Source organism: Pinus tabuliformis, chromosome 6 (genome assembly GCF_031772625.1).
Source record: "Pinus tabuliformis cultivar Carrire ecotype Pingquan chromosome 6, CPIR1, whole genome shotgun sequence".
NCBI lineage: Eukaryota > Viridiplantae > Streptophyta > Pinopsida > Pinales > Pinaceae > Pinus > Pinus tabuliformis.
Genome location: NC_142292.1, coordinates 1,295,186,498 through 1,295,201,903, shown reverse-complemented (window position 1 = coordinate 1,295,201,903; position 15,406 = coordinate 1,295,186,498). Strand labels below are relative to the sequence as shown.

The 15,406-nt window shown below is 43.3% G+C and overlaps 1 protein-coding gene across 2 annotated transcripts in view; it reads left to right on the top strand.

Moving 5' to 3' along the window:
* The window catches only part of LOC149263356 (uncharacterized), a 186,367-nt gene that overhangs the window by 15,681 nt on the left and 155,280 nt on the right, over positions 1-15,406 (top strand). The window contains exon 3 of one of the 2 annotated variants that reach the window (XM_089426163.1): positions 8,937-8,997. The exons of the other annotated variant lie outside the window; for it this stretch is intronic. Coding sequence (XP_089282289.1) covers positions 8,937-8,997 — 61 coding nt within the window. The remainder of the gene's footprint in view (positions 1-8,936; positions 8,998-15,406) is intronic. 2 annotated transcript variants of the gene reach the window in all.

Below are 15,406 nucleotides of genomic sequence, written 5' to 3'. Positions count from 1 at the left end.
GACCGTACCATGCAGTGCACTTGGCATGTGCCTGCGTTGATAGTAGTTATTGGGAACTACTCGATGACAGACCACTTCTTTGTGGTCGATGTGCCAGACACCAATGTGGTGATGGGTGTCTAGTGGCTGTACTCCCTTGGGCTAGTCACTACTGATTGGAAGAAACTAGAGATGGAGTTCACCGGGCCGGATGGCAAATCAATAGTTCTCAGAGGCATGCATTCCTATCCACCCCACCCCAGACAGTCTCAGCCCACAGGATGGAGGCAGATCTGTGACATGGAGACATCGCATGGGCAGTGGAGCTAAGGATTTCGGAGGTTGGGGGACAGGCCTAGCTACCACCACCAAACATTCAGGCCTTGCTGGACAAATACACAGTGGTGTTTCAGGATATTCCACCAGGGCAGTCGCCAGATAGGGGATTTAAGCACACTATTGAGTTGGAGCCAGGTGTGCAGGCAGTGATCACTACCCCTTATAGGCATCCTAAGGCCTATAAGGATGAGATTGAGAGGGCCATTCAGGAGCTGTTGGCATTGGGCCATATCAGGCCAAGTTCCAGTCCCTTCGCTTCTTCAGTAGTATTGGTGAAGAAGAAGGATGGGACCTTACGCATGTGCATTGACTATCGGGCCCTCAACCAGAAGACACTGAAGAACAGGTACCCCATCCCCCGCATAGATGAGTTGATGGATGAGCTTAGAGGAGCCAAGTACTTCTCTAAGATCGATCTGCGTTCGGGGTACCACCAGATCAGGGTGAGGGATCAAGACATCCCCAAGACAGCTTTCCGGTGCCATTATGGGCACTTCGAGTTCCTGGTCATGCCATTTGGGTTGACCAACGCTCCGGCTACCTTCCACTCGTGTGTGAACCATGTCTTCCGGAGACAGTTGAGGAGGTTTGTGCTGGTTTTCTTCGATGATATTTTGATTTACAACAGGACGTGGGAGGAGCATCTCGAGCACTTGGAGGAGGTGCTACGTATCTTAGAGGAGCAACGATTTTATGGCAGACTATCCAAGTGCGAGTTTGGCTTGACAGAGATGCTCTATTTAGGGAATATCATCAGTGCTGATGGGGTGAAGGTCCATGAGGAAAAGATATGGGCTATCTGTGATTGGCCAGTGCCCTGAGATGTGACAACGCTGAGGGGTTTCTTTGGTATCTGCACCTACTATGGGAAGTTCGTCAAGGGGTTTTCACAGCTAGCAACACCCTTGACAGGTTTGACCAAGAGAGGGGCTTTCGCATGGACTGATGGAGCACAGGCAACCTTTGATCGCCTCAAGGAGGTGATGAGCAGTTGTCCAGTCTTAGCACTTCCAGATTTTTCCCAGCCCTTCACCGTGGAGTGTGATGCATCCGTGGAGGGAGTTGGAGCAGTTCTATCACAAGATGGGCATCCCATTGCTTTCGAGAGTCGGAAGCTCCTACCACATGAGTGGTCATATTCCATATATGACAAAGAGATGTTGGCCATCATGCATGCATTGGCCAAATTTCGACAGTACTTGGTAGGCAATAGGTTTTGGGTGAAGACTGATCACAATAGTCTTCGTCACTTCATGGGGCAGCAGGGCCTCAACGACAGGCAGCAGGGATGGGTCAGCAAGGTGTAGGCCTATGACTTTGATATATAGTATGTGTGGGGAAAGCACAATGTGGTGGCTGATGCTCTTTCACGAAGACCCGCTGGTCTATCACTCATAAGCATCTGCCATGATTGGAAGGCTCAACTACTGGTGGAGTACTCCAAGGATAGGAGGGCATGCGAGATCTTGGAGGGTACCCACGCAGATGAGCACTACCGAGTGATGGATGAGGTCATCTATTACAAGGGGCGCATTTTTCTGGTGCCCAACTCGCAGTTGAGGGAGAGAGTGCTCCAGGCAGCACATGACTCGCCATTGTCCGGGCACCAGGGGTTCTGAAAGACATATATGGTAGTCAGGGAGAGATTCACATGGAAGGGCCTCAAGGGGGACGTGCTAAAGCACGTACAGGACTGTGAGGCATGTCAGCGGAACAAGGGGGAGTTGATTCACCCCGTAGGATTGCTACAACCACTTCCCATCCCCGAGGGGAAATGGGAAAGCATATCTATGGATTTCATCACAGGGCTCCCCATAGTGCAAGGCAAGGACTGCATTTATGTAGTGGTCGACCGGTTGACCAAATATGCCCACTTTTTCGCCATCCCCACCAAGTATTTGGCTGCACAGGTTGTAGAGATGTTCTTTAGGGAGATCTTCCGATTACACGGTCTTCTTAACAACATTGTGAGTGACAGGGATAACAGGTTCATGGGAGGTTTTTGGCAAGAGCTTTTCAGATTGGTCGGTACCGAGCTCACTCCTAGCACAAGCTACCACCCCCAGACAGATGGCCAGACAGAGCGAGTTAATCAGTGGCTGGAGGGGTATTTGAGGAACTACGTGACAGGACAACAGAGGGCTTGGATCCGGTGGCTGCATTTGGGCGAGTACTGCTACAACACCACCCACCACATGTCCATTGGTATGACTCCTTTCCGTGCCTTGTATGGATATGATGCATTATCTTTTGCTGATGTTGCTTTTGGAGACAGTTGGGCCCCAAAGGCCAACGATTGGATCCAAGAGGGCCAAGACATCCTCAAGGCTCTCAAGGATAACTTGGTGACAACATAGAACCAACAGAAGGTGTACGCAGACCGACACTAGACATAGAGGCATTTCGAGGAGGGGGACTTGGTGTACCTTTAGCTACAACCGTACAAGCAGTCCACATTGAAGCAGAAGGGGGCCGAGAAGCTACAACCCCGCTTCTATGGGCCATACCGGGTGATCAGACGAGTTGGGGAGGTGGCCTATGAGCTGGAGCTGCCTCCGAGGAGCAAGATTCACAATGTATTTCATGTCTCATGCCTTAAAAAGGTGTTGGGGCAACAGGTGACAACAACAGTAGAGTTACCCCCACTGGATGATGAGGGCCACTTGGTTTTGGAGCCTGAGACCATCTTGGAGAGGAGGGAGAGGAAGCTGAGGAGCAGGACCATCAGGGAGTTCTTGGTACGTTGGAAGAACTTGCCAGATGAGGATGCCACTTGGGAGGGTGAGCACATTTTGGAGCACCCAGCTCTAAGGTTGCTTGAGGGCAAGCAACATTTGGGAGGGGAGGACTGTCATGTCCCTTCTCAAACACATTTGTAATAGGTTATCTCTACACATTTTTGCACATTTTTGGCTAAGGAAAAGGACCCAACAGTTTCGACTTAGGGACTTAGGAGAAATTTCGGCTTAATTTGATTACTAGTGGAAGGTGGGGGCCACCCACGTGGGAATTCGAACTAGGCCATTCGAATGGCTTTGAGGGAATTCAAAATGTTGATTGGAGGGGCCCAAATGAGGCAAGGATGGCCCACGAAGACAAAAGTAGGAGGCTCTCATTTGGATCATTCATTCACCTTGCATATCGAATTTACTTGACTGTTTGCTCAGCTGCTTAGTTGAGTCAACTGGCTGTTCAGCCATGAATCTCTCAAGCGGGAGATTCAACCTTACCTTCGGGGGACTTCGAGTGCCCGCCCTAGGAAGGCAGTTCCACCAGCATTTTCAAGAGATCTGGGGAGTTTCTACAACACCATCACTCAGCTACACTCAGGGAATGCGTATTTCTGGGCCACAGGGAGAACACGCAGAGGGAGATTGAGCCACATTGGATCAGCCACTTGCCGAAGGAGCCAAGGAATCTGAAGGACAACATTAGGCCAACATTCAGTGAGAGTTTTGGAGCCAAAGAAGCCAACAACCCAACAATTCGTATTCCAGGCTTGGGAGACAACGCAAAGGGCCAGTTCAACAATTTCGTGGGTCTTGAGGGTAAGAGCTACAGCTCGGAAACTCGTCCGAGAAGTCAAGAGATTTGTAGGAGGGATCAACCCAACATTTTTGGACACTTTCCAGGAGGTTTTACAGTCAGAATCCAACAGGCCAAGTTTTGCAGTTGCAGTTGAAGTTGGGCTTGTTGGGGGTCAAATTTCTATAGTCTAAACCAGCCAAATTCCTCATGGGTTTTTTTGGGTTTAGGCCAAGGAGTCAGGAGCTCGAATCTCATAATTTTCTGAGTACGGGATGTAGTGATTCCAGCCCTTCTAAGTCAGCAAAAAGAGCAGTTTTTTAGGCAGCGGAGTGCAGTTTGGTGCAACAGTTGTAGCAACCTTCAATTCAGCTATTGCTAACCTGGGTTTGGTCATGCTTGTCCATTGAGACACGCTCAGGTGCACCATTCTATTTACTATTGTATTTTGCTCTTGAAGAAGTAATAAAATGGCTCAGCAGTTCCTCACTTCCAGCATTTCCATGGTGCTTAGTGTTTATTTCGTTGTTTAGTTTGCTGAATTGATTGTATGCTTGTATATCACTTGCATTCCTACATAGGAACATTACACCATTGGACTAGGATTGAAAATTTACCCCCCATTTAAGGTGAGGGAACATGATCACGACCAAGACCTTTCTTTCTTCCAAGTTACCCTATAATCCATGTCAAAATGCCCAAATACAAATAAGCATAAGCACTTGATTGCAAAATGAATAAAGTACCTTTTGATCAGAAGCCCACCTTCCAACATGTGCTCTTGGTAAATGGGCGAGGAAACATATGACTGATGCAGGTGGCGTAGATATGGATGGCAGATCAAATTAGCTAATAGTGGCTCTCAGGGGCTGTTGGTTGCCGACCAGAAGAGATCAAGGGAGAAAAATATCTCCTATAGGGTCTCCCACTTTTTGTGGGTAACAAAACCTTGAACAAAATGTTGTAAAATAAGGAGGGAGTCTACCATGATTGTGAGCTCTTTCACCTGCTTTTCTTTGACAATCAAGAGACCTTGATAAATACCATGAATCTTTGCTTGATTATTTGTCATATGACCAAGTCCCCATGAGTACTTGAACACTTTGTTATCCTTAAGGCCATAAAGAGCCCCTCCCCCTCCTGCCACTCTTGGATTTTGTTTGGATGCCCCATCAAAATAAAGAATCCATCCTTGTCTACTATTCTTCCAGGTTTTGAATTCTACATCTGTCATTTTAAGCTTCCAACATTCTCCCATCTTTTGCTGATTCCAACTAGTAATTTGTGGGTTGTTATCCATACCTACCAATTTACTGAGCCATACTTGCTTCCGCTGATCCAACTCTTTCAAGGGGGAGCTCTGATTATGCTTTTGTGATTCAAATTCGGCCCACAATGATGATGCTTTACTTTTGGTGCTTTGGGGAGGAGTAAGCTTGTTATTAAAGATTGCATTATTCTTGGCAAGCCAAACTTTCTAGCATATAAATTTGGGGAGGGCTTCCCAATACATTTTGAGAAGAGGTTTCCATATAAGACTGCCTTTGTAATTTTTTGCCCAAGAGGAGAAGAATTCTTGCAGAGCAGAGGGCCATTTGATGTTGCTGTGGAGAGGAGATGTTGACTCCGTCCATACCTTTTTTGTATAGTCACATTCCAAAAAATTATGATAGGTGTTGTCGCACAGATTGTCACGATAACGCTTAGACGGGGGGCTGTCACCCTGATCCCCGATCTCTCCATTTAATCCGTCTCCCAAGGCTAAGGGGGGTAGACCCTATGGGATGAATGAAGACCCACTGTGGACCAGTTGGGTTGGGAGACATAGCAAGGCGATTTAGCACTTGATTGATTTAGAAATTAATGTACCAGTGCCTTATGGAGTTAATGATTAAATGATTATTTATTAAATGTTGCAGAAATATGAACCATGTAAAACAATCATCTATCATCAAATATCCCAAGCAATGCAAGATGTTCGATAAATGCACAATGCTTTAACAATGATCCAGCAATTAAACTTCAAGAAAAATTAAATGCTTTAAATGATCATAAAATTTAAATGCTAACCAGTTGCCACTCTCACATAGCTAATTTCAAATAAACATTTAAATGCATTTAACTATGGAAAAGTGGCACATAGATACCACAAAAAGACACCAAAATGATTTTTCAATTTTTAGCTAAGCTTTTCCAAAATTTTTTAAATTTTATATATTTTTTATAAAATTCTAAGCTTAAAATAAAACAAAACTAAAGGAAATTTAAAATTATTAAAAAAACTAAATCCTAAAATCAAATAAATCTAAAAATCAAAGCAAAAAAATGAAAATCTAAACTTTTTATGATTTTTTTTAATCAAAATTTAAACTTAAATAAAAAAAATGAACCAAAACATTAAAACTAAAATCTTTTATGATATATATTTTTTTCAACCTCAAAGTCTTTCTTTATTGTACAAAAAATGACTACAAGAGAGCTTTCTTTAGCACTAGACTCTCAGATCGAATCTGATCTCAAATGACCCCTGACACCCTATTTAAAGGAAAATTTCCCAACGGCTAGTTTGAGTGATCCATGTCAAAATGATCTCGACCGTCGATGAGGATCAAAATCCCTTTTAATCTCATCCGTCGAAATTTTAAATGCATTTTAATATATTTAAAAAATTAAAACTTTGCATTTATTTTCTCAAAACTTTGATTTATTATTATTTTATTTTATTTTTTAATTTTATTATTTATTATTTATTTTTGATTTTTGGATCCTCGAACTCAGCCTTTGGAAAAATCTCCTAGGACCTAGGACTTAGGACTTACGACATTATGAGGGGATTAAAACATTTTCTAAACCTCAAGACAATTGACATCATGACTTTTACAATTTTACATCTCAAGGGGGAAAACCCATTTGACATAGACCCTCATAGACCACCCAGTTCTGCGACACAAATATAATCTAGCAGATCAAGCAATTTGTAATAACCTAACCAAATTACTTTTACATAGACTCGAAGCACACTAGGATTTGTTATTTCCAAATTACTTTTACATAGACTCGAAGCACACTAGGATTCCCCTAAGATTCTAATAACAAAATCCATTCCGGTTTGGGGTTAGGCTGAAGGAAAACTTTGCCGATCATGGATTGGTGAGACAAAAAACCTTCCGGAACGTAGATTATCACTAGAAAATTAGGTTTGCCTAGGCAATTTACATACATGACTCAGATCTGCTAAGATTATTTACAATTTACACATGCACATTGGGTTTACAACATAACATAATCGGGCTGATGATGATAGTCGAATGGCACGGACACGTCGATCAAGCGCTATCCCTTTTGTCGAAAAGGGGGTGCACTACTATGGGTAGTTGACACCTAGTGGTCAACAATAGGTATCTTCCACTTGCTTCTTGCGGAGAGAGCATCTTGAGGGGCCATGGATGCCTCTCTTTCTAAGGTTCTCAACTGTCAATATTTTCTTATGTGCAAGGAGCCAACTGAAAGAATTCGCCTTTGGATTACCATTAGTCTTCCATATTTTTTGCCAAATGCTAAACTTTGGAGGCACCCGGATTGAAAGAACAAAGCCGCAAGAGCCTTCCTTTACTAAATAATATGAAGCATTCCAACTGATTTGATCTTCATCCGCGTTTCTCCAAGGCGCACAACCTATCATCTGTTCATGGAGCTTGGCAGCCAATCACTGGAGATTTAGTGGAACATTCCTTAAGTTCCAATTCATCCATTTTCCATCTTCGTCCGAATTGGAGATGTCAGCCAATGTAAATTTTCTTTGAGCACAAAAATATTCTTGCAGGGAAAGGAATTCAAGAAATTGCTCAAGAGGCTGCTGGTCCATAATCTTATTAGTCCATAGATTAATACTGTTACCATTTCCTAGCTTCTAATACAACCCTAAGCGGATGAGGGGTGATGCTGAAACAAATAATTTATAGATTGAGGAACATCCTTTCATTATCTGGATGGATTCTAGGCATCGAGCTCTTTCTCCTTGAACATATTTTTCCTTCAAGACTACTTTCCACTAGTCTTCTTCTTGGGTGACAAATCTCCAAACTAGTTTTGCTCCTATTGCCTTATTCATTAGCAATGGATCTCGTATTCCCAAACCCCCATGATTTTTAGGGGCCTTCACCAGAGCCCATTTAAGCAAAATGGATTTTTTTGGAGCTTTCCTTACCACCTTCCCACAGGAATTTGTAGGTTACTTTTGCTAACGCCGAAAGCATGCTTTGTGGAGGAAGGAGCATTGAGAATTGGTATAAAGGAAGAGCAAAGAGTAGTAACAGGTCCTATTTTACAAAGTCATTACAACTCAGGAGCAAATTACACAATGGTAACATGTCCTATTTTACAACTCATTACAACTCAGAAGCAAATTATGCAAGGGTAACAGATCCTATTTTACGAAGTCATTACAACTGTGTATTACACGATTTTGCATTTTTTTAAGGGCAAGAAAATTGGTCTTAAAACCTTGTTGTATCGAATTGCCCAGACATATTTATCTGAGTTGAAATTTCACACAAGTTCTCTATGCTTTAAAGGTGTGTCTAAACTGTAATGTGTTGGAAGAGAAAAATGGGATTGATATATTTATTTGGGAAATATGAGTTAGAGGAAATGATTAGACATTTTAAATATAAGTTTCTACAATTTCTTCAAATTTTTAAATTTTTAGTGATTTGGATATGGTGTGTACTTGTTTCCAATGTTCAACATACCAAGGTTATTGGTTTTCATGGTTCAAGTTCGGACACAATTGAACTTATTTGTTAGGCATTTTGCATGCAATATTCTCTTAGGGTTGTACATGTGAAAATTTACACAAACACTAGTTTACTTAAATTTACTTGTTCTTTGCTTGTAAAACTTATTCCTGTTGATATAAAAAGGATGTTTGAAGGATGTGTTTGTGTGTGTGAGAGAGGGAGAGAGAGACTCAAAAAAGTAGGGAAGAAAAAAAACAAAAATCGAGGAATAACAAATTAACATTGGTAGTTTAAATTTTATAGTGGTGTGAATTTCTTTCATAGATATTAATCATTGGCATTGTTTGTGTGCAGACTTATAAGGGACATTGCCTTTGTCATAGCCAGTCCAAACCTTTTGTTGGATTCTAATGAGGTGAGCTACTGACCAACCCCATGTTAGAAAATCAGAAAGGTAGAAAGATTTTCTCTTGTTGATAATTACTTGTGATATCTTTGAGTTCTTATTATCTTTCTTATGTTCTTCTTTTATCTTAGTTTCATCAAGTAATTACCAAAAGAAAAATACGAAGATCAAAGACACTAGATGTAGGCACTCAGCCAGGGCTAAAACCCCTTTATAGGGGAAAGCCCAGTCAAAACTCTTCCTTCAATAGATTCAAAATGAGATAGGCCAAAACCTTAGACCAAAGACCTTCCTCCTCCACCAATTCAGCCTTCCAATAAGATACGACAAACACCAGCATCAACCTAGAAATATCGGCCCCAGCTTTAGATTTTTGGCCTCCCAACTTTTGCAGAATTTCGGCCCCCTGCAACACTCCATAACTTTGCATGTGTGGGATAGGAGAGAGAAATTTCGTTTTCTTTTTGCAAGATGATGACCTTCTTCTTCGCTAGACTTTTTGTTAAAATTGGCAACTAGGGCCAAACTCCATGTGGGTCATCTTATTAACGATTTTGATATTTGTTTTTGGATCCCTCTCATCGAGAGGTGTAGGATTGATCTAAAGATCATCCGATTTCGATAAGTATTCATGGAGATATGAATTTATTTGTGTTATGGGACAATTTGTCAAAGTCGGCCAACAACCAAATAAACCCCACTTGTGCTCAATGTTTTAGTTATAAATAGAGGTGACCTTCAAGTCATTTCAACACACTTGGGATCTCTTCCTCTACTTGTCTTTGGGTTTTAGTAGGAGGAGAGATCCTAAGCGATAACGCTGCCCTATTCCAGAGGCCAGAAGCCCGAATAGCTGGAATAGCCGGAATTGTCGGAACTGCTGGGAATAGCCGGAATTGCCAGAATTGCCAGGAATAGCCGGAATTGTTGGAATTGCCAGAACTGTCGGGAATAGTCAGAATTGTTGGGAAAAGCTAGAAAAGCTGGAACTGCTGGGAAAAGCCTGAAAAGCCGGAACTGTCGAAATTGCCAGAACTACCAGAACTGCAAGGAAAAGCCAGAACTGTCGGAACTGTCAGGAATAGCCGGAATTGTCAAAAATGTTGGGAACTACCGGAACTGCCGGGAATAGCCGGAATTGCGGGAACTGCCGGGAATAGCTGGAATTGCCGGGATTGCTGAAACTGTCGGAACTACCGAGAACAGGCAAGAACGCTGATGCAGAGGGTAGAAGCGGGAACTGTTGGGAACAACCGGAATTGCCAGAACTGCCGGGAACAGTCGGAATCGCCGGAACTGCCGGAATTGTCGGAGACTGCTGGAACAACTAGAGTATCTGTCTCCGAAGGAGAGCAACATACAAGGGACAACTAACTAACATTGGGACAATTGTATGGTACTTAGTAGCAAATACACCAAGCATGCAATGTTACAACTAGCATGCAAGGGACAGCTAGCATGCAACAACAAGCATGCAAAGGACAAGAAGCAAGCTAGGGACAACAAGCAAGCAAGATGCAGCCATCACATAGGTCAGTATGGCAACATGGTGCAACAATGGTACATAGTGCAGTACAATGATGGGTACAGTCATGATTAATGAAGCATGATGAGATGCAACATAGTGATGATGGGTGCAGCATGGTGCAACACGGTGAGGTGCAGCATGGTGACGAAATGCAGCACAATGATAGGTGAAGGAGTCACCTTGGAGAATCAGTTGAAGCAGCATGTCTTCAACTGATCTCATGTATCATCTTCTTAGAGATTATCTATGCTCTTATCTAGATAAGTCAAGGTGTTGACTTTTGTTGTAAACGTACTATCTCTCTCTCTCACTGCTGAACTATTGAAGAACATATAAGAAGAATTGATCAAGGGTTTCCCCACATTGGAGATTGTCCCTGGCTAGCGCCACATCTTGTGTCCTCTTGTCTTGGCTTGTCTTCTGCGATTTATGTTTATGTTCTATCTGCAGTTTACTTTAATGCTAATGTGATTGCTAATCTCGAAACGATATTGAGCTAACTATGAAAAAAAAAATTTGCTCTAAGAATAGAACATACCTAAAATTTAACATGGTATTGGAGCTAAGGTGAAGGCAATGCCCAAGCAAGAGTGAAAGAGCAATCACCGAAGACAGTTGGGAAAAAAAAGGATCAATGGATTCCTCATCCCTCTTCAAATTCACCAAGGGTGAAGTAGAAGCAGAGAATATTATCAGAATGGCGCAGTAGAAGTTTCTAATGGCCTACCTAAAGATCACTTCAATGGGAAGTCTGGATCTAAGGGTGGAAGGAAAGGCAGATGCCTTGGTTGTAATAAGTTCGGCCATTATGCGAAGGAGTGTCTGAGGTAGGGACACATCACTTACTGATGATAATAATCATTCCAGGGACATCTTCAATGATCAGAGGAATGACAGGTAATGCAGGTCATCAAGGAAACGACCGACTCTTCAGAGAAAGCAAGGAACGCTAGGTATGAAGAAGCAAATGTTGTTTATGATAAGGTAAAGAAGCGTTATCTTGTATTGTCCCTCTCCTTCGGATTCTTTGGGAATCTGGCTTATTGATCGTAGTGCTTCAAGGCACCTCATCGGATAGAAGGGTGCTCTCTCGAATTTGGTAGAGACGGAAACAACCGTGGGATTATACTTGGAGTCAATGCCACCTATCCCGGACAGAGTGTAGGGAATGCTACCCCTCAATTGAATGAGGGTAACTCTATTCATTTACAAGAATCTCTTTTATGTACCTAATTGCAAGAACTTGGTGTCCATCTCGGAAATGGAAGTCAAAGGTTTCAGGGTGGCATTCATCGATGGAAAGGTATGTGTTAAAAAATGAATTTTCTGAGATGCTTTTTCTCATGGGTTCAGGGTTGGCAATTTGTATCAAGTTGCAGGATGGTCCATTGGGGATCATGTCAATTGACATATCGCATCTATAACACCGGAGGTCTACCTATGGGGCCCTATCCGATGTGAGTCAGATGGTGATAGGGATGCCTGAATTTAAGAAGAGCATGAAGGTACATGTCTGAGATGTACCGAAGGAAAATCTTATAAGGGGACCATTCCCCTCATGCAGTAGGTCCACTGGTTTGGAACAACCCGAAGAGTTTGAGATTCATGATCGAGAATCTCATGTATATAGGTGGAAGAAAGCCCTCTATGGCTTGAAGCAAAACACCCCGGGCATAATATGAGAGGATTGATAGTTGTCTGATGAAGCTGAGTTTCACTAGGAGTGGAACCGATCCAAACCATTACCTGAAGGTTGTGGATGATAGACCTCTCATACCGACACCTTATGAGGACGACCTATTTCTGACAGGTGCAGACCCTCTCATTTGCAGAAGTAAGAGGGAGTTGGATTCCGGATGTGGAATGATAAACTGCAAGCCTGTGACTACCTCGAGGATCTTAACTTTCAGAAGTTATATGGTAGTGATGTCAGACCAGATTTGGGAAATGCCTCTGAGTTTCATAAACTCATTCGCGTTGATGTTCTTGGTGAACTTCCGTTTAGACATATGTTTTGCAGTTAGCATGGTGAGTTGATATTTGGTTGAGCCTCACTGGATTGATGCCAAGAATCTTTTGAGATATCTTCAGGGCACAATCTCTCATGGATTGAGATACACTGCCGAAAATATGAAACTGCATGATTATTTGAATGTTGACTGGGCAGGCAGTGTGGAGGATCACTAGAGCACTTCTCAGTGCTGGTTCTCTTTGGATTTTGCTTCAGTATCATGGATGAGCAGGGAGCAGAAGTCGGTTGCTATAAGGACCGCCGAGACCAAATACTTAGTTACGAGTATGATCTCGTGTGAAGCTGCATGGTTGCAGAAGCTCTTAAGTGAGCTATTTGTACACATGATGAATACCATTGTGATTCTTTGTGACAACCAGAGGGGGGATTTGATTATTGAGGAATCCCGTATTCAATGATCGCTCCAGCAGATTGACATCAGATACTGCCTTATCTGGGATATGGTAAGTTGATGAGCGAGGAGGCTCCATCGCATTGAGATTGATGTACAGGTCGCAGACATTTTTTCAAAGCCCCGGGGAAAGGTCAAATTTGTGACTTTCCCGAACGACTTGGAGTCGTTGAGAGACCTTCTTATAAGGGTCCTGCATTTTGCATGCATTGAGCTCTGGGAGCTCTGGGGGGCTTGGGGTACTTACTGGAGCAACATACGACCACAGGGTGACTAACCCTCCCCTGGTGGTGCTCTATGTACGGGATGATTAGTTCTCCCGTGGCAACTGTGAAATAGGATGATTAGTTCTCCTGTGGGCTGGGATGATTATTTCTCCCGTGGCAACTGTGAAACAGGATGATTAGTTCTCTTGTGGGCCGGGATGATTAGTTCTCCCATGGTGACTTTGGGGCAGGATGATTCGTTCTCCTGTGGACAGGATGATTAGTTCCCCTGTCAAGGCATCCTACCCATGCAGTCTGGGACTCATGGGAAGTACCTCTCATCTGATCAATGAGCAGGGAAATGGGGTTAGGGACCATAGTAGTACTATCGATGGACGCATCGATGTATCTACCATACTCCCTATGCTAGGATGACCTCCATTGATCTGGGATCAATGAAACTGATCTGGGATCAGTATGAGTGGTTTGAGACACTCTCTTGTGATATTGATATGAGATTAATAAAACTGACTTCGGGTGAGTAAGAGTGATGTGACACAGTCTCTTCAGATGAAACTGACTTCGGGTCAGTAGAGAATGGTATGAGACATTCTCGATTAGTTCTTCTTCTTCATGGTTCAGCAGAGCAGAGCAGAGCTCAGTAGAGCAGAGCAAAGCAGTGCAGGGCATTGATGGCAGAAATAATATAGTTGGACATATGGATCAGCAGACGAAGTTCTCCCTAGTTGAGAGGGAGTGTTAAAATTGGCAACTAGGGCCAAACTCCATGTGGGTCATCTTATTAATGGAAGCTGATATTTTTCTTGGATCCCTCTCATCGAGAGGTGTAGGATTGATCTAAAGATCATCTAATTTCGATAAGTATTCATGGAGATATGAATTTATTTGTGTTATGGGACAATTCGTCAAGGTCAGCGAACAACCAAATAAACCCCACTTGTGCTCAATGTTTTAGTATAAATAGAGGTGGCCTTCAAGTCATTTCAACACACTTGGGATCTCTTCCTCTCTACTTGTCTTTGGGTTTTAGTAGGAGGAGAGATCCTAAGAGAAAACATTGCCCTAATCTAGAGGCCAGAAGCCGAAATTGCCGAGAATAGCTGGAATTGCCAGGAATAGTCGGAATTGCTGGAACTGCCGGGAATAGTCGGAATTGCCGGGAATAGCCGAAATTGCCAGAACTGCCGGAATTGCCGGGAAAAGCCGGAACTGCCAGAACTACCGGGAATTGCTGGAATTGCCGAGAATAGTCGGAATTGTTGGAATTTCCGGGAATAGCCATAACTTTCAGGAAAAGCCGGCACTGTCGGGAATAGCCGAAATTGCCAGGAATTGCCGGGAATAGCCGGAATTGCCAGGAATTGCCGGAATTGCCGGGAATAGTCGGAATTGCCGGAACTGTCGGGAATAGCCGGAATTGCCGGGAATAGCCGGAATTGCCAGAACTATCGGAACTGTCGAGGAAATTCGGAACTACCGGGAATAGCCGAAATTGCCGGAACTGTCCAGAATTGCAGGAATTGCCGAAACTGTCGGAACTGCCAGGAACAGGCAGGAAAGCTGATGCAGAGGGCAGAAGCCGGAACTGCCAGGAACAGTCGGAATCGCCGGAACTGCCAGAAACTGCTGGAACAGCCAGAGCATCTGTCTTCGAAGGAGAGCAACATGCAAGGGACAACTAACTAACATTGGGACAGTTGTATGGTACTTAGCAGCAAATACACCAAGCAATGTTACAGCTAGCATGCAAGGGATAGCTAGCATGCAACAACAAGCATGCAAAGGACAACAAGCATGCTAGGGACAACAAGCAAGCTAGGAACAACAAGCAAGCAAGATGCAGCCATCACATAGGTCAGTATGGCAACATGGTGCAGCAATGGCACATAATGCAGTACAGTGATGGGTATAGTCATGATTAATGAAGCATGATGAGATGCAGCATAGTGATGATGGGTGCAGCATGGTGCAGCACGGTGAGGTGCAGCATGATAACGAAATGTAGCACAATGATAGGTGAAGGAGTCACCTTGGAGAATCAGTTGAAGCAGCATGTCTTCAACTGATCTCATGTATCATCTTCTTAGAGATTACCTATGTTGTTATCTAGATAAGTCAAAGTGTTGACTTTTGTTGTAAACGTACTATCTCTCTCTCTCACTGCTGAACTATTGAAGAACATATAAGAAGAATTGATCAAGGGTTTCCCCACATTGGAGTTTGTCCCTGGTTAGCGCCAC